The sequence below is a fragment of the Sciurus vulgaris genome (genome assembly GCF_902686455.1).
Source record: "Sciurus vulgaris genome assembly, chromosome: 9".
Lineage (NCBI taxonomy): Eukaryota > Metazoa > Chordata > Mammalia > Rodentia > Sciuridae > Sciurus > Sciurus vulgaris.
This window is the reverse complement of record NC_136469.1, coordinates 6409179-6434533: the sequence shown is the minus strand read 5'-3', so window position 1 is coordinate 6434533 and position 25355 is coordinate 6409179. Positions and strand designations below refer to the sequence as shown.

At 46.3% G+C, this 25355-nt stretch overlaps 1 protein-coding gene across 1 annotated transcript in view; it reads right to left on the bottom strand.

Moving 5' to 3' along the window:
* FAT4 (FAT atypical cadherin 4) overlaps positions 1–23911 on the bottom strand; it is a 160816-nt gene extending 136905 nt beyond the window's left edge. Inside the window, exon 1 of the mRNA XM_079153527.1 lies at positions 18592–23911. Within this exon, the coding sequence (XP_079009653.1) occupies positions 18592–23766 (5175 nt within the window). The 5' untranslated portion in view covers positions 23767–23911. The remainder of the gene's footprint in view (positions 1–18591) is intronic.
* Between the last annotated feature and the right edge of the window lie 1444 nt (positions 23912–25355).

The window sequence follows — 25355 nt, the reverse complement described above, 5'->3', positions numbered from 1 at the left end:
CAGTTGGTGACACTTCTAGATCTTTCTGTAATGGTTTATGTGGTGCTTGTCCCTGGAGGATGTGGATCCAGACCATGGAGAACCGTCCTGTGACTGACATGTTGAGTACTGGGATGAGGGCCACGGAAGGGAAGGTGATACAAAGGCAGGTAAATTATTTACAACTTAAAAATAAGCACATGTTCCTAGTACTTATCCCTTCTAACACCAAACGTCTTGGTTGTTTCCTTAAAGGCATATGCGCATACATCCAGGGAAACAGCCACAGGCAAGGTTCTGATCCATCTTGCAGCTAAGAACATAACAAGAATCCTAAGCAGGTGGAATTCTTTCCCAAAATGCTGCAAGAGGACTTTCCAGCTTGTCCTCATCAAGGTCAGAGCAGAGATGAGGACACGGACCACACTTAAATAGTTCTCGGGGCTGCATTCCCAACACCCGGTCTAATCAAGGACAAAATCGGCATTTACTTAAAGAAGAATGGTGAGAGAGAAATATTTGCTTTTTTAGGATAAATAGTGTGGGTGCATTTCTTTATTTTATATCTCAAAGCAGTTATGTGAAATAGATTTCACCAAAGGACCCACTGATAATCTCTTCCCTTAGTTTTTACAAGGTCGTGGTTTGTCCTCAAGTGTGCCTGGCTTGATCTTGCTGCATTACACAGCATCTCCAAAAGAGTTTTACTTCTCTTCCCAGATTTTCTAGATTAAAATTCAACCATCTTTTTTGCTTCACCTGCCCTGCTCTTTTAAGGGAAATTCTACATGCACTAGCACTTATGCCAAAGCCTCTTCCACACAAACATATTTGGTTGTGTGCATGTAAATGCTTCTACACATATGAGGTGTAGACTCCGAGTCATCTCTTCTTCCATAGTGCCTCTATATCAATTATCAGTTTTTAAGTGGAATACCCTATAATGTTTCTCCAAGAGCCATTATCAAAAGCAGAATCTGATTCATTCATTTTTAAGCAATTAGGAGACATGATGAGGTATATCAGTGACAGAGATATCTCTTTCAAAGTTAGCTTAACATTTAATTTTATTCAGCTCATTATAAATATAACCCACAGAACATAAAAACTTCTGTGCTTCCTGTGATTAATTAATGGTTTATTTAATATGATTCATCAATGTTCTTTGAAGTCACATTCTTTCAAACTTTAAAAGTGTGAAGGCACTCTTTCAAAAAATACTATTTGATTAGAGTTCCTAGTTTAAAGATGTAAATATTCATTACACTTCAAACAAAAAGGAAGAGGTAGTTATGATATAGGTCAATGGTCAAAGGAATGCTGTCTTTTATATCTGTTTTCCCTTTAATCTTCATCTGTCTGCTGTATTGATGGATAAAGATTCATAATAACGGAAGAGCAGCGGCGTGTGGGAGAGAGGTCAGGCACGGGGGAACCCAGGACCTCAGCATCAGCTCTGCCACCAACCAGTGTGCTCAGCGTGTCCTGGGCCCTGATGCTGCGTCTGTGAACCAGTCACGTCACCTGCCTTGAAGAGCAGGTGACATGATGCCGTGGGATGGCTTTTGTAAGCACATAGCACAGGACATGGCATTGGAGCTGGAAGTCACCACCATCGGTCCGTCCCTTCCCATCACTCTGGCCCTGCCGTGGCCATCAAAGTGCTGGGCCTCTTCCCAAAGCCATTGCCTTGGGTACCGAACAGCTGTACCTTGCTGGTCTCTTCCCTTGGGACACAGAAAAGGGTCTGGCTCTGAAGATTGCAAATGAAACACACAGTGTGCCAAATAATTTTTCTTATAGAACTCCTAAAATCGTAGTGGCGAGAATGATCAGACTCTAGATTGTTTAAAAATCCGTCTTCTCTTAATATGTCAAAGATGCTCCTAGATTAAAAGAAAGGTCTTTCAAAGCATGAGCTTGTTCTGAGGTCTCATTTCTGACAGATTTGCTGACAAATCACTCATCTTTCAATAAAAGTTTCATTTATACTGCTTTCCCTGGGCAGACTGCCTATATTTTAGAAATGACTTCAGTATTTGACAGTTTCATCAAAACACAGTCTATAAATGGAAATGCTCATCTAGCTTTGCATTATGGTAAAATTTTTAAAAAAGAATTCTGCAATTTTCCTTAAATAAATATTTGCAAAACTGATGTTTTCCAAACTACTTTCTTGGCCAATGACCTTACTGTTCTTAGTTACGTTTTTCATCTCACTATTTACAGTCATTTAAAATTGTTTTTCCTCTGATATCATATAATGAAGGTTGCATCAGGATATTTAAATGCACTTCCTTAATTTCTTTAAAATAAGGAAGCAGAATTCATGTTTGGTTTCGATTCCCATCTACATTGTGTCATTAGAAATGTCACCACAATTCCTGCATGAACAGTAGCTATTTACATGGCCAGTAGTTGTTTACATTGTTTTTAATCATTGCCTTCTGGACCACACAAGGAGAGGCGACTGCAGGCAGGATCAACAGGAGTAAAGCAAACAGTCTTCTAGGAGAATCTGCATCCAGTGTTTTCTCACAACATTTATTAAGGAGTTGGAATCCTCTCCCTTTGCAGATCAAGGCACTGTGGCTCAGAGAAGTTTGGCTTCTGCCTCAAGGCCACAGAGCACCAGAGGGTTTGAACAAACCATTCTGACTTTCTCAAATTTATGTTTATTTTACTATTTCACCATACAGTATACAACTGTAGTCTATATTACGAATAACATAGAAACTGAAGTATCCATTACTTCATTTTTAAAGGAGAAGAAAAACAATTAACTTTAAGAAATACTAAAGTTTAAAAAAATAAAATTTAAATGACGATTTTATTTCTTCAAATATTTACCCTGTGCATTTTTAAGTTGTATTCTTAAATAGAATGCATTTTCTGAGGCTATCTTTTCTCAATAGTATTTGAGCTAAAAAGCAGAGATAAACTCTGAAAGAAGTGTGTAAGGGGTAACTTGAACAGAAGGTGCTAGCAGGTCTGACGCACTTCTCCTGCAAAACCCTTCTGCTTGCTTGTTACTGTCGCTCACTCACACCCCACCCCACCACCCAACATCTACTACCACCATTTTGTTTTAAATGAAAGGGAATTATCTTCAAGTGTTTTCTCTTGGTTGCTGAGCAACAAAAATTCTTCACCTCAGTGTAGACACACTACACTCAGAGAGCAACGGCGAGGGACCTCTCTCAGAGGCAGCCATCTGCACGCAAGCTGCTGTTGCCCCCACCCTGACCACCCAAAGTCATCTAGTCCGGAGACGAACGATGTCACCCCCTCTACCCCCACCTTCCTGCAAAGCAGGATCCAGGGCGCTGCAGGTCTGCCTGTCTCCAGACTGCACACTGAGGATCCATTACCTACTTGCAACTAATTACAAGCTGGATGGGTAGATGACTCCCCTCCTCCGTAAAGCAAGCTAATGAAATATTAAGTCGCCTGTGGGGCTGCAGCCCTCTGTCCTGCTCAACCCCATAAGTGTATTGTCAGTATTGTGATTCTTTTAGTGCAGAATGCAATTCACATCTTAAAAAACAGGCCCTGGGTCAACTTTTTGCAGCAATTAAAGGCCTATTGTATGATTACTGGTGAGGAAAAATGCTACAATGAAGCAGCATAATCCACTCAAGTAACATTTGGCAACTGAATTGTTTCAAATTCACCTTTAGGTAATTTGATATAATCACAATTTAATTTAGTATCAAAGTAATATATAAAATAGACGTCTTATTTTAAGTAAAACTTTTGAGAAAAACATCTGTAAATTGTTATAAATTCAAAATAATCCTGACAATGATATTTAATATTTTTTTCTTTTTTAATTTGAAGACATAAGATGCCCAGAGTTTGAATGCCATCACTGCCTGGTAGGAAGTAAATTTCTCAGAATCTTATGAAGGTTTAGAAATGATGTCGTGCAATAGAAAGTAACAGCTGTTGGTGGCTCCAGGATTTGCGTAATGGGGGACTTAGGGGCAGCCCTCTGACTGGGATGGTGACAGCAGAATGGGGTAGAAGGAGCAGGAGGCAGGCCCAGAGGCGGCATCTCCAAGCCACTTCACACAGCCGAAAATCCCTGCCTTAATTTTAAAATTCCAAGTGGGTTTGGGAGCCTTGGGGATGCTGATAGAGGCCTGCAGATGGAGAGCAGACTGCAGCCTCGTTTCGAGGCCTGCAGTCAACGTGGACCACAGGTCCGAGGTGGGGAATTCTAATTTGTGACTCTGCCACAGAGGAGCGGACCGCTCAGAGGTCCTTGTTCCAGATTGAGGATGAGGAGGCAGATGACCAGCCCAGACACAAGCCTGAGCCTCCGCTCCCAGGCCAGCGCCCAGCCCCGTGAGCCTCCCCTTCCAGGCCAGCGCCTCGCCCCCTGAGCCTCCCCTTCCAGGCCAGCACCCAGCCCCGCTCAGCCTCCCCTCCCAGGCCAGCGCCCTGTCCTGGCTCAGCAGGCTGCCTCACCCTGTCCCTCTTCTCAGGTCGGGACAGCAGTGACAGCGGCAGCGGAAACACAGGAGTGCATGGGACAACTATTCTGCTTCTAACGTGAAAAACTTCACATCTTTAAAATAGCATTCGAGAGTAAAGTTTGTTATCTCACAGCATAATTATTTCCATTTCCTAAGAAGCGGAAACAATCTAAGCCACAGATCGCTGGAGATTTGGGCCAAGTACTTTAACCAACTGTGGCAGAGCTTGGGGGGGAAAAAAAAAAAGAAAAGAAAAGAAAAGAAAAGAAAAGAAAAGAAAAGAAAAGAAAAGAAAAGAAAAGAAAAGAAAAGAAAAGAAAAGAAAAGAACAAGAAAGGCATAGGTTTTTGCTGGGAACCTCTCCCATCAGGTTCCCTGTGATGCGGAAACCCAGGGCGGGTGTGCTGCCTGTGTGGACCATCAGTCCACTCCAGAGAAAAATCTACACAGAGGATCTCCAGCAAGCAGGGAGCTTTTCCCAGCAATAAATAAGTTATTTGCCAGAACTGCACTTCTGCGATTTACCACAAATCAGCATTAAAAAAGACATCATGATAAAGGGATGTTGAATATCTGTCACTGAACTATGCAGATGTCATTGGGACACTCATCACTTTAAAACTATCTGTTTTGGAGCGTCTGTGGGGCAAATTCACCCTGGTCCCTGGGCTTAGAAAATCTGCTCATCTCCTATTTCCTCTCTGATCTGTGTGTTTGCTTAGGCACACAGGGACTTAGGTCTAATCTTGTTTCTCTGTCTACTCGGCCTACAGAAAGTTAAGCATAAACTCAGCAAGTTCTCCAAACTGCCTATTTCTGAATTGTAATCTATATATTAATTTTTAAATACACTTGTTTTTACTTCCTAGAGATTGTGTCATTGATGCATATAGTTTTATAAGCTACTTTGAATCCATCACAGAATCAAATACAAATACCTAAAAGTAGTGGTAGCTTTGATTGAAGAACATGGGATCACGTACCATAGGACCAAGCATCTATTTTGTAAAAAAAAAAACTGCATGTGACATGTATTCTATTTGCTTATCTTGAAAATTTTGTAAAATAATAAACCATCTTTCTTTTTAGGAAAACCCTCATTTAGGAAGTGGCCAGGATTTACAGGTTTTGTGAAAAGCAAAACCATTTTGGAAAAGCACCGTTTCTATTGATCTGATAAGAGTACACCACTGTCACTTCAGTCAACAGGACTGCATGAAGTCATTGTCACAGGACGTTTCCACATGGGCTCCCCGAGGAACACATGTGGACTTGGGGCGTTCAGCATTTCACTTCCATCCTGAACACTGAGAGGAGCATCTTTCGGCCGAATCACAGATAGACTTCCAGAGACGCAGACACTCAATTCGCTAATATTCTCATTTTCTGGTTTCCTGAGTCATTAAGCCTATCAACCCAGTTCCCCAATCCATAGATAACTTCTCTCAAGGGACTGTAACTATTACTAATCTATGTCAATGGCAATAAAATGATAGATGGACAAACAGCACCAAGGTAACCACGGGCTGGGCTGTGGGGTTCAGCATGAAGCATGTTTACTAAAGTCAGGAAAGCCTGACTGCGAGTCAGCCTTGGATCCAGAGAGATCAGGCAGCCTTGGGCCTTGTCCTTAGGATGGACACAAATTCCTGACCCACAGCCTTCAGACTGATTAAGGAAATGACGGGGGTGCAGGGAAGTGCACTCTAGAACACTTTAGAAACAGAAAATGTTTTAATGTTACTTATTTTCTGCATTTGAGGGGAAAGGAAAGAATAACTGAAACACACTATCTAAAAAAATCACAAGAAACTATGAAACAGATATTATCATCCCATTTTACAAGTGAAGAAAAATGAGAATCTGAGAATCTGATAGTTGATTTATGCTTCTTCCCGAAGGAATACTCTCAACCAGAACTCAGTCAGGATGGGTAGCTCAGCCACATTTCCTACTTTTTCTTTATAAAGATTACTGTTGTTATTGATGTTAAATGTGGACCTGTGCTGTATTAATTTATGTCCCTGTGACCCAAATGGCAGACAAGAACAACTCAGAAGAGGGAAAGTTCATTTGGGGCTCATGATTACAGAGGTCTCAGTCCACAGATGGCCAACTGCATTGTTCCGGGCCCAAGACCAGGCAGCACATCATGGCGGGAGGAAAGCTGCTCAGTTCATGGCAGGGGCAGGAAGCAAGGAAAGAGGGAGAGTGAGAGAGAAGAGAGGGAGGAAGAGGCGACTGGGAAGACACACCCTTCCAGGGCATGGCCTGCGCACTCGCCCCTCCAGCCATGCTCCACCTGCCTGCAGGACCACCCCGTCAGCCCATTCCAACTAGGGGGACAGAGGAGGTCACAGCTCCACAGTCCAGTCACCTCTCCTCCAAACACACCCGTGCTAACACAGGGGCTTTGGGGGGACACCTCATATCTGTACCACAACAAGAAGGATGATAAATCTGAAAGAAGAATGGCGACTTATTGACATTGAAGGTAGTAATTTCTAAGAAGTTTCTATGTGCACACATTTGTGCTAGTTTACTCACATGTTTGCTCTTTTTCAAAATACTCTCTACAGCTAAGTCAGGGTCCAAGGAAATGAGGAGACATCGTAATGGTGTGGCACACTGTGATGCATGTCACGTATATAAGTACATATAGGTATACACACTCACACATATATGTGTGTAGATATATATGTGTGTGCGAGTATATACCAGAATATTTATAGAATAAGCATCAGCGGTACCAATGCCTCTCCCAGACACTGCAACATTTCTGGAGACTGGGAAACAAGACTTGGTCATCAGCCACTTTCATTTTACCCAGGAAAACCAGGCCTTGCCGATCAGCTGGCTTCACGGATTTCAGAAGCAGCTCCACAGACGTGGCCGAGAGATGAAAGGGGCCTCCCTCATCTGGGCACGCACCCCGACGGAGCTCCTGGGGTGAGGCGACAGGTCTGCAGCATGGTCAGCAGGGATGCCTCGGTTCAGCAGAGATTATGCAGCACCGGCCTGGAGCCAGCCCTGTGGCAGGCGCTGTCCACACAGCAGAAACAGGCAGCCTCTCCTTGCATGTAGCATATGCTTTAGAGGAAAGAAACCATAAAGCTAAGTAAAGAAGAAACATGTGCTGCGATGGGCCAAGGAGGAATGGAAGGAAGGTGAGACAGAAAGAGAGAGTGGGGAAGGGGAGGCGTGAAGCCAGCCCCCCACCCCCACCCTGGGAGGGCCCTGCTAGCGGAGGCCCGGGCAGCCTCTCCCTGCTGTTGCTAGAAACCTGGGGGGTGGGAGGCCAGAAGAGTCATCAAAGGTGGCACCTAAGGCCTGCAGGATGGCAGCTCTGACTATGAGACAGGCAGGTTCGGAGCCAGTGAACTGATCTCAAGACCCACTCACCCCCACCTTGCCAGCGAGACCAGCCACAGAGAGGAGGGCAAACGCAGACCTGCCCATTCCCTGCTCACCCAGCCGGTCATTCAGTCAGCCAAAACTATACTCCAGGCCCTGTTCTGGGCTCCTGAGCAACAGCTGAACACAGCAGATAACCGTGTTTGGCCTTGGAGACTTTCATTCTAGTGGGAGAAGGACAGAAAGACCACGACCCACTGAGTAGATGGGCAACTCGGCTCATTCACCATCACACCGGTGTGTGCACAGCCCATGTGATTAAAGTCATGAAATCGGTCATTTCCCAATGGGATCGTGTAGACTAAAAAGAGAGGCCTTTCCAGAACCGACTCCAGAGATATTCCCCAGTCAGCACCTGGGAGAGGATGAGGAGCCGGTGAGGGAGGCTGCTGAGTCTCATCGGGAGGAACGGGAAACTGCAGCAGGGAGATGGGATCCATCAGGGTCAGGGGGTCAGAGGAGTAAGCTGTGAATGAGGAGAGGAGACAGGAGCAATGCCGGGAGCACGGGAGCCAAGGGAGGTGGCAAGAGCAGGAGCCCTAGGCAGAGGTGACAGCATGGCCTGGCAGCAAGGAGCCAGCATTTCAGGGGAGGACAACAGTGGGAAGGGATGTCAGAGACCAGTACAAAGGTGTCTCCATGGTCCGTCTCTAGATGTACTTTGAAGAGGGAGCCAATGAGATTAGCAGACAGATTACGTGCAGGGAGAGAGAGAAAGCTAGAAGGTTTTGACCTGAACCATCCGAAGGCTGGAATTCCATCAGCTAAGAAGGAATCGACTTGAGATAGGTTGCAATTGGGGAGGACATCGAGAACTCAGCTTTGAAAGCATTGGTTTAAAATACCCATTGAGAAGCCAACCGAACCATGAGTAAGTGTTTGGCATCTGAAAACAGAAATCCAGACAGATCTCTGAACTAAAGAGAAAATTCTGGAGTTGTCTATTATTTAATGTCAGGAGATTGGTTGGGATCCTCAGGGGAATGGGTGGAGTTTTAAAAGAAAATAATTTCAAGAATTGATTCTAAAGATGTTCCAACCTTGAGAGTTTGAGAAGGTGGAACGATTCTGCTGAGGGAAGCTGAGAAAGAATTGGTCCAAGAAATGAAAAATGAATAAGAATAAAGATGACCATGACCTGGAGGCAAAGTGGGGAGGCCTTTAGCACAAATGAGAGGACAACTAGGTCAGAGGCTCCGTGCATCAGTACAGTGAGCACTGAGAAACCTCCTGGCTCCAGCAATGTGTCCACAGAGGCTGGGAAGGACAATGGAATGGCATGGTGGAATCAGGCCTGGTGGGATTGGCTTTGGATATGAGGAGAAGAAAAGAGGCAGGTCCAGGCAACACCTTTAGAAAATGTTATTCAACAGGGAAGAAAGAAATGAGTCAGTAACTGAAAGAATGGAAATACATTTCTACCTCAGGTTTAGTAAATCAAAGGGGAAAACTAAGAGATTATAGGTCTGTTCACTCAAATTGAAGTGACCACCAATACCCTGGTTGGGACATACAGCCACACGTGTCTTCAAAACATAAAGATTGATAGGGACCTAAGATAATCCTATTAGTCATCACGAAATTGCATATTATCCTATATTTCTTCAATCAACCATATGAAAATATGTAGAATTATGAAAACTTTACATTTAGTACAATTTTAAGTGTCCAAGAGTACAGAGAGGGTGAATCATCCTTAACATAAGCAGCTTTACTTAGGAATGGGCTAACTAAAGCTCTGGGCCTCAGACTTGGGTCACGTATGCTCCTCAATGCTTCCCAACACCTCCCTAAAACCTTGAATTCCTTTCTATCTTTAACTCACTGATCATTTCTTAGATAGGTGCGTATCTAGAAAATGAAGAAGACTCTGCTGCTATAGTCCATTCTTGATCAGCACGAGTAAATCATCTGCCCATGAGACTGTTTCATCTTCATGACAGGATTGTCCAGTCCTGCCCCAGGATACTAACGTGAGGGAAAGGCCGCCTGTCTTATCCTGGGTGCATATGTGTGAAAACATAGTTATATGTGTGTATTTTATAAAGCACATTTGGCCAATAGGATTTTTAAAATGCTTCAGTGGTCTGCATTTCCTATATTCTCTCCTCCTCATTTAACACTATGAACACTGGCTACTATGGTCACCAAGTACTTAGAGCATTAGAGAATATTTACCATATTCTCTATTTGGGACAATTTAAGGAAATTTACATCCATCTTAGCACCTGCCAGCTGCTCTTCTCCTGTGTCCTCTCCAAGCTCCTAATTGAGGAAACTGCCTATTGCATGGGTATTGAAAGAGCTAAGCCTTGGACTTATTAATCCTTTGATCAGAGGCCACTCCAGGGCCCGCGAGTCCACAGACACAACAGTCCTTCACCACTAATGAGGATCCTGGGCAGGTTCTCATTCTAAGGATGACAAATCACCAGTGCAGACAATGTCATGAAAAATTGATTCCACACAAGTCTAAGCACAGAAGTGCCGTTCAAAACCATTCCCAGCACAGTTGCCTCAAAATCAAATGAAACAATAAAGGACTAAAATGATTAAGGTTTTAATAAAGGGAAAAGGAAGAGGCAGTACCTTCCTTGGAAGATGAATTCTGCCCTTGAAACTATCCCCCAAACAGCAGGATCAATTTAAAATATACATCAGGTGCAGAAGTGACCATCAATATCCTGGTTGGGACGTACAGTCACACATGTCTTCAAAGCATAAAGCCCATCAATTCACAGTGTTTTGCTCCATAAACTTTAAAATGGAGAAAAAGGAAATCAGAAAATGATCACAGGTAGATTTTTAGAGAAACACTCTGGAGTTCCAAAGCAGAGGAAGTTCTAAATGTTTCCTCCCCTTAATAAAATCTTCACACCTCATCTACTCCAAAACCATCACTACCCCTTCACAGAGAGGATCTGCCCCTGAGAATCCAGAAACAGACTCTGGACCTTCCTAAGCAGCAGGGCTGCGTGGAGAAGCCCTGTCTCCTGACTTGCAGCCTCCACTTCACCTGTCCTCAGCTCCACTGTCATTCCCACCTCCCTCTCCAGAAACACGTCTGCTAGGCTCCTCTGGGGGTCCTGACTTGCTTCAGCAGCTGACCCCAGCACCCCCACACCTCCTGAGGCCTTGAGAGGCAGGAAAATTCCTCTTTTCCCTTGGCTCACACAGTATGATGTACTTCCTAAAGAGTTAAGAACACAGAGGGAGTGAAAAAAAGATTAGTAAAAGGCTCACATATATTCTCATATGGACAGAGTGAAGAACTTCCTCCTAAGTGAAGCCACGACTGCCTTGGCTTGGAATGGATTGGAATGGAATGGAATAGGATGGAATGGGATGGGATGGGATGGGATGGAATGGAATGGAATGGAGTGGAACTGGATGGGATGGAATGGCATGGGATAGGATGGAATGGAATGGACTAAAATGGAATGAGATAGGATGAGATGGAATGGAATGGAATGGAATGGAATGGAATGGAATGGGATGGAATGGGATGGAATGGGATGGGATGGGATGGGATGGGATGGGATGGGATGGGATAGGATGTAATGGAAGGAAATGGAATGGACTAAAATGGAATGAGATAGGATGAGACAGAATGGAATGGGATGGAATAGGATGGAATGAAATGGGATAGGATAGGATGGAATGGGATGGGATGGGATGGGATGGAATGGAAGGGAATGGAATGGAATTGGATGGAATGGAATGGAATTGGATGGAATGGAATGGGATGAGATGGAATGGAATGGGATAAGATGGGATGGGATGGGATGGGATGGAATGGAATGGAATTGGATGGAATGGAATGGGATGGGATGAGATGGAATGGGATGGGATGGGATGGGATGGGATGGGATGGAACAGAACAGTTATACATAAAAATCCTGGAGTTACCCAAGTCTGAACACAATCTTTCTTTCTATGTGAATTTATGTTACTTCACGTTTCTGGGTGTCAATTTCCACAACTATGAAATGGGAATGATATTAGTGTAGTTTTACATTGTACATCTCAAATGATGAAATCCCTTAAAAACCACTTATTGCTTTGCCCAATGAACAAACACAGCAATTCTCAATGATCACTTCCGTTTCCGTTATGTACCCAGCTATGACGCCCACAGTGCCGTCTGTGAGCGAGAACACAGAGGACATACGGACACATGATTTAAGGTGAACGACTTCTATTCTAAACCCTCTGGACTTCCTTAGCTCTGTATCCAGCACTGACCTTCCAGCTGGCTCAGTGCTCCTCTTGGAAATCTTCACAGTTTCATTGTGAAAATGAAATTAATTTATTATGCAATTTCCAAAACTCATTCTAGTTCTTAATGAATAATAGTTCATCCATTCAATACTTTAAATATTATTTTAATATAGTATTTCTAGTGGCTTTTTTTTTAATTAGGGAAGTCCAATGGTTTTTATAATAACGGAAAACAAAGTTTGTCTTGTTTGCTGGGCTAACATTTACAGCAGAGGCATACAGGGAGACTGGGGGCCCTGGGATCCTAGTACAGGTCAAAGCAGCAGCTAACAATATTCTACTGCTGACAATAATTTAGCAGTAATTGCATTCTTTACTGCCAGGTACTCACAGTAAAAACGTACACAATTTTCACTGAAAAAGTAAAAAAAAAAAAAAAAAAAAAAAAAAACTTCCTTGAATAAACATTGAAGTTATTAATTACATTAAACCAAGATTTCCCTTGCAAGGTCTTTCCAATATTCTGCAGGACAAAGACCAAAACAGGCACAGAGATTGCAGGATGTTGGTGCCGCTAGGGTCTCAAGGCATGTGTGATGGAGCTCTGGGCTGGGGGCAGCACTTCACTCCCAGAACTGCGCGTCTACTGGAAAAAACAACAGTCGCCATGCTTTTTAAAATCAACAAAGGGAGCCTGCCACTTCAAGGAACAGAGCTGACAATACGAGTTTCTAATGGTCAAGTTTGAGCTTTCAAGGAAAAATTCAAACTCTGAATAACTTCCAACCATCACAATGAAATTGAGAGTCAATATACTTAAAGGCTTTTCTGTGCTCATGCATGGTGCTGGCATTCAAAGATACAGAGACAGAGAGAAAAGAGCAGAGAGCCCAGGAATCATCCGCACATTTGCAAGCAGCTGATTTTCAACAAAGGTGCCAAAAGTCCACATGGACAAAGGACAGTGGAGCTGGGAAAGCTCTGTGTCCACATGCAGAAGAGTGAAATCAAACCTCTGCCAAAATGCACAAAAATCAACTCACACTGGACTAAAGACCTGTAAGACCTGAAGCTATGAGACTGTCGGAAGAAAAGGCTTCAATACTATTGGTCTTGGCAATGATTTTCTAATGAGATCTCAAAAGCACAGTCAATACCAGCAACAGCTGACAAGTAGGAGTACATCAAACTAAAATGACTCCTAAACAGAAGAGGAAGCCATCAACACAGCCAGCCAAAAGCCTGCAGAATGAATGGAAGAATAAACACCTCTGGAAAATATGCATTTTTCAAGGGGTTGTTACCTAAAATTTAGAAGGAACTAGTCAACTCACCAGCAGAAAAGAAATAACTGGATTTAAAAAACTGGACAAAGGACCTGAATAGATAGTTCTCAAAAGAAGACATAAAGGGCCAATAGGTACACTAAAAATGTTTCACATCAATGATAATCAGGGAAATGCAAATCAAAGCTGCAGTGAAATATCATCTCACTCCAGGGACATTCAACATTAGCAAAAGGACAAGAAAGAGCTGGCAAGGACATGAAGGACAGTGACCCTAACCGTGCATGGTGCAAGTTTTCCATCACTATAACAACACACCTGAAAAAATCAACTTATAAAGACAGAGGGTTGATTTTGGTTTATTTTTGGAGGTTCCAGTTCATGACCAGTTGGCATCCTTTCTTTGGGCCTAGGGTGAGGCAGCACATTGTGGCAGGAACATTGGCAGAACAAAGCTGGCTGCATGATAACTCAGGGAGCAGAGGAAGAGGAAGGGGTCCAGGTTCCACCATCTGCAAGCCCTCATTTCCTAAATTCCTCCCATTAAGCTTCACCTCTTAAAGGTTCCACCACCTCCCAATTCTGCAACTCTAGGGACCAAACCTTTCACAGATGGATCTTCTGGGGACACTTAAGAGCCAAACTATAGCAGTGAGAATGTAAATTAATAGAGGTACTATGGAAAACATCATGGACAAACAGAACTATCCAGCAATCCCATGACTGGGTAAATATCCAAGACCTATAACATTGGTATGTTGAAGAAACATCTATACTGCTGTGTTCATTGCAGCACTAATCACCATAGCCAAAATATGAAATCAACTTAAGAGTCCATCCAGGGATGAATGACAAAGAAAGTATGGTGTATCTACATACAGTGGAATACTATTTAGCCATAAAAATGAAATTCTGCCCTTCGTGACAACAGCCATGACCTGAGGAATACTGTGTCAGGTGAAACAAACCAGGCACAGAAACACCAACATATGTATGTATCTCACTCATACACAGAATCTAAAAATGTTACTCTCATAGAAGTAAAAATACAGTGGTGGTCACAGGAGTTTGGGGTGGTTGATGGGAAGATGGCCAGTTGTGGCCAAAAGATACTCCATCCCAGTCAGGAGGAAAACGTTCCAAGAAGCCTGTTGTACAGTAGGGACCATGATTCTGGATTCCGATACGGTATTCTCCATCAGTGTGAACAAAGTGGATATTATACACTCTCAACACAAGAATAACAACTAGGTTTGCATGATGCATTGATCAATTAGCCAGGCGACCATTCCATGATATGTGGGTACTTCAAACATGATGTCACACCTGATGAATACACACAGTTCTGTCAACTCAAAACAAATTCAGACCGTCTTTTCTGATACATTCCTGTTCATTCCAATAATTTCCAAACAGTAAATGTCTGATATTTCTAAGTTGTGAACAGGTAAAACTGCCTTTCAGAATGCAAGAGCAAGCAATGAGTTTTCATGTAACAGAGCAGAGAAAGTTTGCTGAGAACAAGTTACAAGTAAGTTTTAAGACACTGTGACTCATGGACTTCTAGCGTGCCATCAAGAACATCTATAATTATCTGAACGGGGTGTCAGATCTAAGTGTTTCTCTACTGTGCAATTCAACATGCCTGTGGAAGCATGGGGTATTTTTTTCATGTATTTTAACTAAAAAACCAACACACTGCAATAGACTGAACAAGAATATTTGAGAATCTAGCTGTCCTTACAAAGTCAGATGCTAGAGATTTTTAATGTAAAATAATGGCACTCTTTTCAATTTTGTAAATTGGAAAAGATTACACTTTAAATAAAATTAAAATGTCATATTTTTAGTGACATTTTTAAATAAACTAATAAGTATTTTTAGTCTTAATGTTAAAAGTAGTAAGTGTCATACTGGGGTGGGGTGGGAGTGCACACCTGTACTCCCAGTGACTCTGGAGGCTGAGGCAGGAGGATTGTGAGTTCAAAGTCAGCCTCAGCATTTTAGCAAGGCCCTAAGCAACTTAGAGAGATCCTGTCTCTAAATAAAACAAAAATAGAACTGGGGGTGTTGCCCAGTGGTTAGGCACCCCTGGGTTCAATTCCCAGTACCAAAAAAAAAAAAAAAAAATGTTTTAGAACCCCATGGGGAGCTGAGAAGAGCTTCAGAACCACAACCTGTGCACACCTGGACTCAGACATTGCTGCCTTCCACCTAAACAAGAAGTTCCACGTCAGACCAGGCCCTTGAGTTCCTCCTCTTTCTGTCCTGCGTTTTCCGAGTCTTGTTCACTTGTGCAGCAGGGATGTTCCATCAGTTCAAGGGTCAGGTTCCCTAACGCCCTCCACCACCCCAGCTCTGCTCTGCTGATTCATTCCCAGGCTGAGAACTACCTTCTGCTCTTGGTTCTTCAGTGAGCACCTGCTACAGGCCAGGACTACAGGAGTCTCTCCAATAACAGAGATCCATAAAACCACGCCCTCCATCACGCTGAGGCCCAACCGAGACCCTCAGCTGCAGGTTCCTGCATAACACGCCTTGAAAAACCAGTGTGCAGTGAAGCGCTACTTCCCTGTACTTTGTGGAACCTAGAAAAAATGGTTCAAAGTTTATAGGATCGATTTTAACAGAGTCAAGATGGTGTGCACTCTTCTGAGGATATAAAGAGACAAAATAAAAACATAACACGTCCTGTGTCTGTAACCCCAAAGCCGCCCTTCACAGACACGCCTATTTACAGCAAGCTCTAGAAGTGATAGGTAACAGAAGAGAAGTGCCCGAGCGTTCAGCAGCTGGGAGGGCACTGTCTCCGGGTTACAGCTCTCAGCTCCCCACCCCAAGAGCAGAGCCAGGAAAAGATGCAAGCTAAACTGTTTCTCTCTTTACCTGCTGACCCTGGGCTTGCCAGAGGACTGTGATCGCCTAGGACTCTGGCCAGAAACCTGAGTAAGCAATCCAGATTCCTATCAGTGTACAGGAACACACTTTTAAAAATGCATTGGAGCACGTTTCACTGGGAAACAATTAAAATATCACCTCTGACACCAAAAGGTAATTTATAACTTCGTTTTGCAGAATCACAGTAAATTCATTGAGGAAAGAAGGCCCTTTATTATACATACTTGAAAGATGTGACCAATAACAACATGAAATTTTAGCTTGCAACTACAATTTTCAGTATTTTTTTGGAGAAAAAATACTGCTTTTAATTTTAGGAGAGGCTGAAGCTTAGGAACTCAAACTTGGTTTGCAATTTCAGCACTTTGGTTCACAGACGATAGATATTCTTAAACAGTATTTTTTATTTAAAAAATCATCACCTAAATTCTCCTTAGATTTTTAAATATATAGAGAACAGTAAATATTAATGATAATATTATTGATGTTACTTGAAGTTAAAAATGTTAACAGGCAGATCATCCCCTACTACTAACAAAATTATTGATAATTATCATTTAGTCTTCATGCCTATTTAACATATTAATTCATATCTATTAAATGTATTAATATAGGCAGCACTATTTAATATATTTATGCTAGTTGATCTTTGTCTACCTGATGAGCAATTACCAAGGCACAATAAGCCTGTGAATAACAATGAAAATTTATTCTTATTCTCCATATTGTTCAAATCAAATGTTGTATGCTGAATTAAACACCACTACCTGATGATACAATTTGCTTTATAAATTAATTAATTCATCTAACAACTGGAATGCCTCAATTGTCTGCCTTTAATAGATATTTTGGTTTAAATTAATCAAATTTCTCTATCCAAGTCATAATTACAGAGAAGAAAGGTAGAGACAGGGGTGGGCTTGGAAGAGAGAAAACTACAAATCAAAATAAAACTACATGTGAATCCTGATGTCATGACCTGAGCTAAACCAAGTAGCTCCTAAATTAAGATATTTTTAAACAAATAGATAAAAGAAGATCATTTGCCTAGAAAGCCTTTAAGGCTATGTATGTAAGATAAAATTGAACCCCGTTAGAATGACATTTGTAAAAATTGTATCTCTATTAAGAATCCTATCTCTATGTCTAATGTCCTCCAAGCTGTAAATATGCTTTGACACAGGTAGCTATCATAAAAAAAAAAGTCACAGGGAAATCAAACGGATAATCATAATAAGTGAGCATTTAAAATGAGGAAAGTCCCCCTCCCCCGAAAAGAGAGGAATGCGAGAAAACAATCGCAGGAGCCTCCAGTCGCCGGCAGGTTGTGCTTGGGCTGCGGCCAAGTATCACAAACCACATTTGATATTTTGTGTTTTTGGCTGAGTGACAGACACCGGGATGTCTTCGAGGGGAGCCAGAAGGGAGAGAAAGAACTTGGAAATAGCACAGGAGAGCTTTCCAGAGTGTGGCAGTATGGATTCTAGTTATTATCAGAACAACAGTACCAGTCGCTTGGAGAAACCAAGTCCGTGCGGACAGGCAGCACCCAGCATGTCCCCAGCGTCCTCCTGGCTTATGCTTGAAGACCTCAGTTTCTTACCAAGCAACGTCAGAACAACCCACAACGTGGCACTAGCCACGTGGTTTCGTCTCAAGAAACAGCCTGCAAGCTCTACTCGTACCCAACATGTTACATGCTTCAGTTTCAGAGGAAAAGACGACTAGCCTGTCAGACAACATGCCTGCAGTGCCGGGCAGCGGGCAGGGATCTCCCCACCCTTGACTCAGCACACTCAATGACTCACTGTCGACAAACGGCCTGGCTTGCTGAGGATGCGAAAGTTAACACCATCCCGGTGTGACCCGTCACCCCCTGGTCCAGGACACTGGCCTCAGAAAGCTGAGGAGCCCTTCCAAGTGCGACCAGTTGGAAGGGGCATTTCTTAATGATGAAACCGCCCATCCTCCAGCAGGCTTTCTTACCGGAAGGCAGTTAGCTATGCATTGACTGAGCTTAGATTAACAGGTTTTATTTACTTCTGAACCAACTAAAGCTTCTCCTCAGCCCTCACCACGAGATTGCTGTGAAAAGAACCACCAAGTGAAAAAGTATTTGTCATTTGCAACCAAAAGTCAAGCTACCCTGTATGAAACTCCCTGTTAGTCTTTGTGACAGAATGTTTTTGTGTGCTCCTGTTTATACAATTAGCAACCAAAAATTAAGGTGAATAATTGTAGAAAGTAATTATAAAGAGAACACTCTTCATAAAAGCACATCAACAAATAACAAATAGCTGCAAAAGCATTACCTCTGCTCTCTGCGTTCTGGGGAAAGCTGAGGATTTCTCTATGGCGTAAACATCCACCAGGTACAGACAGGCTCCTTGCTCGCGGTCCAGAATGGCTGCCGTCTGGATCATGCCAGTGTGTCGTCCAATGGTAAAGAGACGTCCAACCGTTTTTTCTTCACAACGAACTGAGACAATGTAATATTCCACAGGGGCTTCGGACCCTCTGGGGCTAGCCGCTTCTATTGATATGACATTGGTGCCAATGGGTTCTCCTTCCTTCAAAATAGTGATGTATTTGGGTTGAGTGAACACAGGTCCGTCGAGGCCCTGAAGAATGACAGTCAGCTCAGTGGTGGACTTCCTCCGCTCGGGGCCAAGGTCTGTGGCCGAGACGATGAGATTGTAGATCAGCTGCGAAGGCACCAGGGCTGAAGCCACTCTCAAGTCCCCACTGTACCGATCCACAATAAAGGTGTCCGTGTCCCCATTGATGATCTCGTATTCCACCTCTCCATTGGCGCCTTCGTCTGGGTCGGCAGCCAGAATTGTGGTCAGGACGGAACCAATCACAGCCGAGGGGTCTGCAGCAAGGGCATTTTGTGAGATGAACATTGGGACATTGTCATTGAGGTCTGTGACCAAGATGGTCACATTTTTCAAAGCATACCGTCTGGTTTCTATGGGCACAGCTTGATCGTTGGCTTTTACAGTTAACTCAAAGAGGTTAGCAAATTCCCGGTCTATCTCCGCGTTGGTGTAGATGGTCCCCTTGACCCCGTCTATGCTGAAGTGATTGCCTCTTGGCATCTGCTGAATGATGGCGTAGGACAGCTGCCCATTGATGTCTGCATCTGGGTCATGCGCCGTCACTGAAAGGACAGACGTACCTATGGGAATGTTCTCGACTATAGACTTGAAAATATCTCCAGGAGGGAAGCTGGGAGGATTGTCATTGAAGTCCCTCACGTGGATAACTACTGACATTGTCGATGAACGGGGAGGCCTTCCTTGGTCTTTTGCTGTTATATTTAATTTATACAAGGACTGTGTTTCAAAGTCCAATTTTTTGGCCAAAAAAATACTCCCAGTGTTTGGGCTAATACTGAAAGTCCCATGGTTGTTAGTCCCAGTGATGCTGTAATGTAAATCAGCATTGTCACCCGAATCGGAATCAGTTGCGGTAACAGAGGACACGAGTTCACCGATTCGCATGTTTTCCAAAACATCGATGAACAGTGTCGATTTAGGGAAAGAAGGAGTATTGTCGTTTTCATCTAAAACATCAATATGTAGGGTACAGGTTGAGTTGAGGGATACCGTCCCTGAATCCACGGCTTGAATGACAAGGGAATAAGCAGGTGTTGCCTCATAGTCCAATTTGCCAATCAGGGTTACCTGACCAGAGGCGCTGTCCACAGCAAACTGTCTTTCTTCATTTCCTTTGATTACGGAATAATGAATGAGTCCATTATTACCTTCATCGACATCAGAGGCGGATACTCTTAAAACCTGTGTCAGGTTGGCTGCGGTCTCTGATATTGTAGCTTGGTAAAAGTCTTTTAAAAACTTGGGAGCGTTATCATTTATATCCTTCATGTAAACATGTACGGTGGCCTGATCCTTCAGAGAATGAGGGAGGCCCTGATCTGTTGCGATGACGGTGAAGCTAAACGTTGCAGTCCCTCTCCGCCGCATGAGTGACTCCCTGTCAAACTGGTGAGTATTTGTAATCTCCCCAGTGATGGCATGCAAATCAAAGTCTGGCTGCACCGTCTCAAAAGAATACCTTACTTCTCCATTCGGCCCAAAGTCTTTATCTATAGCACTCACTTTGCCCACAAGCGACCCAGCTTTCTGCTCCTCTTCAAAGTAAAATGTGTAATTAGTACTGTTAAAAAGAGGTCTGTTATCATTTACATCTTCTAGAATCACAGTGACATTCACAGTAGCGCTGAGGGGTTCCACTGCTCTGTCAGAAGCAACAACCAGTAAAACATATCTGTCTTGAAGTTCACGGTCCAGTTCACTCTTTATATACAACTGGCCATCTGGGAATATGCCAAAAGCATCCCCTGCGTTTCCCTCAGCGATGGCGTATGCGATTTCACCATTTGCTCCCGAATCCTTGTCAGAAGCCTGCACTTGAAAGAACCGAGAATTCACAGGTTCTGACTCAGAAAGGGTGACCTCATAAGAAAGTTGGTCAAACACTGGTGGGTTGTCATTTACGTCATGGACATAGACCGTTAAGATGACACTGGAGGAAAGTTGTGGGACACCCATGTCAGATGCCAAGATCTCTATCTGGTAGGAGCCAGTGTGAACATCGAGAGGCCCTAGCAGACTAATGTCACCACTCTTTTCATTGATAGCAAACAGATTCTTGGCATTCTGCTTGAGGCTGTAGAACACCATGCCATTGACACCTTCATCGGGGTCCACAGCTTTGGCTTGGAAAATACTGTGACCTGCCTGCCAGTTCTCCACCACGTTTACGCTCTCTACTGCCTGAAGGAAGTGAGGAGAGTTGTCATTCAAATCCTTCACTGTGATGTTAACCACAGTGTCTCCTGTCACTGTGCCCCCACTGGCTACTACCTTCAGCTGATAAAAGGACTGCTCTTCTCTGTCAATCACACTCGCTGTGGTCAGCTGCCCCGTGACCTGGTTGATGGAAAACATACCTTTCTGATCCCCAGTAGTAATGAGATAACTGATATTGGAATTGAGATCCATGGTGGATGCAGACACACTACCCACATGATACCCCACAGCCACATTCTCAAAAACAACGAAGCTGTAGGCAGCCTGGCTGAATACAGGTGGGTTGTCCTGAGTGTCCAACACTGTGATGGTTACTATTGCCTGGCTGGGAGATTGTAAATTGCCACCATCCGTAGCCACTATTTGTAACTGGTAAGCTGTTTTTTCTTCTCTATCTAGGGCCATCCTTGTAGAAATAACCCCACTCTGAGCATTGATCTGAAAGCGAGATCTGTCCCCAGCTGAGATGCTGTATTTGACAGTTCCATTGGGACCCAAGTCTGGGTCAGTGGCAGACACTGTGGTGATATAGCTACCTCCTGGCTCATTCTCCTGGATATGTGCAAAGTACTGGACAGGGTAGAACACTGGACTGTTGTCATTCACGTCCAGAAGGCTCACGTTTATGTGAGCCATTGATGACTGGGGAGGGGAGCCTAGATCTGTGGCCAAGACCACCAGGAAATAGAAGGCTTGCTCCTCTCTGTCCAAGGAGGAGATAGTACTCAACCTCCCAGATACAGGATCAAGACGGAAGGACCTCTGGTCACTCTCAGCCTCTTGTAGCGAAAAGCGCACTGTCCCATTGTCACCTAGATCCCCATCAGTTGCCCCAAGCACCAGAAGTTCTGTCCCTGCTGGGGCATTCTCCACCACAGACACATCATACCCTTCTGGCTGGCTAAATACTGGCTTCTCATCATTCACATCCAGGAGAGTCACTACAAGCTGTGCATAGGACACCTTGGGGTGAACTCCCTGGTCCCGGGCACTGATATTCAGTACAATCTGGGAAGCAAGTTCACGGTCGAGACCCCCAGCAGCCCCAGTGGTCACCAGGCCGCTATGTTCACTAATCCGGAACCATCCTAGCCCATTGCCAGAGACGATGCTGTAACGCAGATTAGCGTTGAGACCAGAGTCGCCATCAGTGGCAGACACCCCACACACATAGCTCCCTGGAGGCGCTTCCTCGCTCAGGTTCACTCTGTACACTTGCTGTGCGAAAACGGGAGGATGATCATTGATGTCATTGACAAAAATCACCAGGCTTGCCACGGAAGAGCGCGCCTGCACCTCTGCGGTAGGGGGCGCCCCATAGTTATCAGAGACGGAGACCGTGAGGTTATAGGAAGGGATGCGCTCGCGGTCCAGGGCGCTGGCCACTTTGATTAGGCTCAGGTTTGGTACTTTGCTTCTCTGCACTTCAAAGTGGCGCTGCTCATTCCCCCCGAGAATCTGCACGGAGATGTTCCCGTTGGCTTCCGGGGAGTCTGCATCAGTCACCGTGAGCAGAGCCACCACCGTGCCTACCTGAGCGTTCTCATCCACCGAAGCGTAGCGCGAGGTGGCGGGGAAGTAGCGGAACTTCACCACCGGGTCGTTGTCGTTCACATCCAGCAGCTGAATCAGCGCTTCAGCGCGCCCTGTGAGGGAGGGGACGCCTCGGTCCATTGCCTGCACCGTAAGCGAGTACTGGCTCCCGGCCTCGAAGTCCAGGGGCTCTCGCACCGTGATAAGCCCTGTCTCTGGGTCCATCTGGAAGGGGGTCCCCTCGTCCTGCAGTCGATAACGGATGTCCGCGTTGGTACCCTCGTCTGCGTCCGCCGCCGCCACCTGGAGGACGGTGGAGCCCACAACCGCGTCCTCAGGCACCCCCGCCTGGTAGTGGGAACTGCCAAAAACCGGGGGGTTGTCATTTATGTCTTGCACGGTCACATTTACCTGAAGGTAGCCCCGCCGCTTCGGCTCGCCCTTGTCTTCCACCTCCACCAGGAGCTGGTACTGTGGCGTGACCTCGCGGTCCAGTCCGCCCTTGGACACTAGATGCAGGAAGGCGCCCTCGCCGCTCGGGTTCAGGGTGATGTCCAGGCGAAAGCGGCCCGCCTCGTTGCCCTTGATGATGCGGTAGGAGCGGTGGTCCACGCCGTTGGAGCCGATGTCCGAGTCGGTGGCGGTGTCCAAGATGACTTGACGTCCGCTGCTACTGTCCTCCTTGAAAGTGACCACGATGGAAGGGTCCGGGAAGACCGGGGCGTTGTCGTTGAGGTCCCGCACCAGCACTCGCACTTCAGTGGGATAGGTGGGCGCGCTGGAAAGGACCACCAGGTTGATCACGTCGCTGGGCAGGCTCTCGCGGTCGATGGTGGCGGTGGTGTACAGGGCCCCCGTGCTACTGTTGATGGCGAACAGGGCGTGGCTTTCGCTGAGTCGGTAGGTGAAGCCGGGGCGCGTCTGGATGGTGCCTACCAGGGTGCCGGGAGGTTGCTCTTCCAGCACTTGGAACACCTGGCGCTGCTCGGCCGCGCGGACCCAGGCGGGCCCCGGGAGCAGGGACAGCAGCCAAAACACTCGAAGGAGCCTAAATACCGAAAGAGTGTGCAGCGGGAGCCACCGGCGGCCAGGAGTCTGGTCTGCTGCCAAGTTCATGGTCCCGGCTCCCTGGGACGGCGTGACGAAGAGAAGGAAGGGTGAGGGAAACGGAACAGTATTTACAGGGATTAAGTAGCGCCGGCGAAGATTCAGCTGGCCTGAGACCGCTGCTATTTCAAAACAACCCCAGTGCTGCAAAAGTGAGTCCCATCTGCAAGAGGCTCCAGGTAGCCAGTTGGACGCGCAGTGCGAGAGAGATGCTGGGGCGGAAAGCGGCGGGGCATTCCGCGGGACGCTGCGGAGAGGAGAGGTCCCAGCAAGTTCCTCAGACCTCTTCTGTCTCCCCCCGTGCTTCGTCGGTAATCCGGAGTCCGAGCGTGGTGGCCCGGTGGACTGAGTAGAAGGAGGCTGCTTGCCTTTAAGGGACGCGAGGGATCATCGCCAGCAACTCTCCTCTGAAACTTTAGCACTTACCAAAGCGCAGAAACTCGGGAGGGAAGAACAACGCGCTGGTGGCCTCGGAAAGCACCTCTGCGCCCCGGGGAGGGTACGGTGGGGAACGGAGACGCGAATTCCTGTCCCAGATACTGAGGAGCAGGAATTTCCTCGGTCCCACTGCTGGAGATCCAGGCTGCAACGCCCCTCCGACAGCCGGGCGGCAGTGGCCGCCGAGGCCCAGGCGGCGGCGTCCGCGCGCAGGCAGCAGGGGAGCTGCGTTCCAGTCCCGGGCTCTCGCTCTGGGCTTCCCGTCCCCGGGAGCGCTCAGCTCCGTCCCTTGCCCTTCTGCAGCCACCGCCGCCGCGGGCCCTGCTGCGGCTTCGAGCCCGTGGTCCGGCACAGGCAACGGCCCGCGCTCCTCCGCATCTTTCACCACCTCCGGGGCGCCTGCCGACCCATCATTTGTACATCCACCGCGAGCGCAGGTCCCCCTTTCTTCTCGGCCTCGCAGGGATCCGGCAGGAGCGGGGCGCGGTCCCGGAGTCCCCTCCGCTCACCATGCCAGGGGCATCTCTCTCGGCGGCCAGAAGCCCCTCCGGCGCGCCTCGCCCTGCGCTGGCTATCTGGGCTTTTATTGTCCCGTGTCAGTTTCACTTTGTAATCCGCAAGGCGTGCTGTGCAGGGCGGGGTGGTCGGTGCCTCTTCCCGGTCCCCGCCGGCGGTGGAGACCCGGACGTCGGCGGCCCCGCTGCTCCGGCGGCGCCTGTCAGCGCTCTCCGCTCCTCCGGGGCTGGAGGCTGCACGGCGGCGGAGCGGGAGCGCGGCGAGTGCCTCTCTGCATCCGCCTGGTCCCCCTCGCTCTCCCCGCCCCTTCCCCGCTGCACACTGACACACACACACACACACACGCACACACGCACACGCACACAGCGCGTCGCCGAAACACAAACACAGAGGGAGGGAAGACCGCGCGCTGGAGCAGGACTCAGAAACTTTGCTCGCCACTCATTGATCCGCGCACTTTAGTTCGCCCGGACGCCCCCGGCTCCCGGGGCTGTCACCCACCGCCCCTCCCTCGCCGCAGCCCCATTGGGCCCGCGCAGAGCAGCCCCGCCCGGCACTCCTACCGCGGGCGCCCTCCTCCGCTCCCGACCTCCGACTGGCTTCTCGGGATGCTAATCACTCCGGCCTCCCGGAGGGCTGGAGGC